This window comes from Haplochromis burtoni, unplaced genomic scaffold (genome assembly GCF_018398535.1).
Source record: "Haplochromis burtoni strain Fernald_Lab_line unplaced genomic scaffold, NCSU_Asbu1 Contig_6047, whole genome shotgun sequence".
Classification (NCBI taxonomy): Eukaryota; Metazoa; Chordata; class Actinopteri; order Cichliformes; family Cichlidae; genus Haplochromis; species Haplochromis burtoni.
In genome coordinates, this window is record NW_024588408.1 from 1 (window position 1) to 1,393 (window position 1,393).

Below are 1,393 nucleotides of genomic sequence, written 5' to 3' on the forward strand. Positions count from 1 at the left end.
GGAATATAGTACCACTTGTTGCTATAAGAATTACAATATGGATAAATATCATTAATGGGCTTTTGGTCCAGTGACACCAAAAACATGTTTCCTACTGCAACAGACCGTGCTTCATTCACTTAAACCTCGAGCCACTAAATGAAATGCAGTAATCATTATTTATTGATTTGATTTTTTCTATTGTGGAAAATGTTTGTAGATCAGAATTATTTTGTAATCACATCATTATTACAAGATTTAAGAAGGGAAATAACAGATCTTTGTTTAAGGACTTTACTAGGGCAATGATTACTTTAATTGCTAGTTAATCTGAAAAAAGTACTAGTAATAGTTTAAAAAGAATTTGTTCGTTCATGGCTTATAAAACTCCTGTTGCAGCTTGTGTGGACATCATGTCTTTGATTTTGCTGATTTACATTTCTACACCGGCACCAAGTATGGTGTAACTGCTCTGACTGAGGGCCTGAGACAGGAGCTGCGCGCTGAAAAGAGTCATATCCGAGCCACAGTAAGGCTTTAAAACACACTGTAACCAACTGGAAAAGTGCAGTTAAAACAAGTATAAGCTGCTGTGAGACACATGCACAGTAGATCCTACAGTTCTTTAATCATTATCTCCTTTTGCAGAGCATTTCTCCCGGTTTAGTGGCGACAGAATTTGTATCACGGGCCAACAATCCTGATGAAGTGGCTGGCATATATGCCTCATATAAGGTAAAATTATTAATCCTACAGTTTGTGGAGGGTTGACATGATCATTCAGATAAAATCAAATGACACATTTGGCACTTCTCTAACAGGCTCTGCAAGCAAAAGACATTGCCAGTGCTGTCACATACGTCCTCAGTGCCCCTCCTCATGTTCAGGTTTGTGATTTTTCTCTTTATTTTCAGTCCTTTCTGTTTTGAACTTTCCTCTTTAGCATTTTAAATAACAACACTTTCCTTATAATAATTTAAGATGATCATATAACATTGACATAACTTTTCTTTCAGATTGGAGAACTTCTGCTCGAAGCTGTACAGTAGGTGTCATGCAGCTTTTGTTGCCCCAGCAACTCCAGGACCAGGGTAGTCTTCACATTAAGGTGGTGTGATTGACTCATCTGACTACTCAACACAGCAAGATCAATTTACAGAATACGGAAAGAAACAATAAGGAAATTTGTCCAAGAGTTAACTGTCTTCTTCTTAAAAATGCTGGAACATGATGCACTTCCTCTGTCGCATGTTTAACTGTGACCTACCTCTTATGACAGTCTGTGAGGATGTTACCGTCACTGTGTTTTTTTAGTGTCTTTGAGAAGTTGCACCATGTGACCCTGTCATATATTCTACTGGCATTTTTTTTATTTCTTTATTACATTTAACAAAGTGCCATCAAACTGGTCATG

The 1,393-nt window shown here is 37.3% G+C and overlaps 1 protein-coding gene across 1 annotated transcript; it reads left to right on the forward strand.

The window, feature by feature from the left end:
* Positions 1 to 378: 378 nt before the first annotated feature.
* LOC102309125 (dehydrogenase/reductase SDR family member 11) lies at positions 379 to 1,393 on the forward strand (the record flags this gene model as incomplete). Its single annotated transcript, XM_005953608.3, is given in 4 exon segments — positions 379 to 508; positions 628 to 714; positions 801 to 866; positions 996 to 1,393. Coding segments are annotated over 4 exon segments (316 nt in total), but the record flags the coding sequence as incomplete, so codon positions are not given.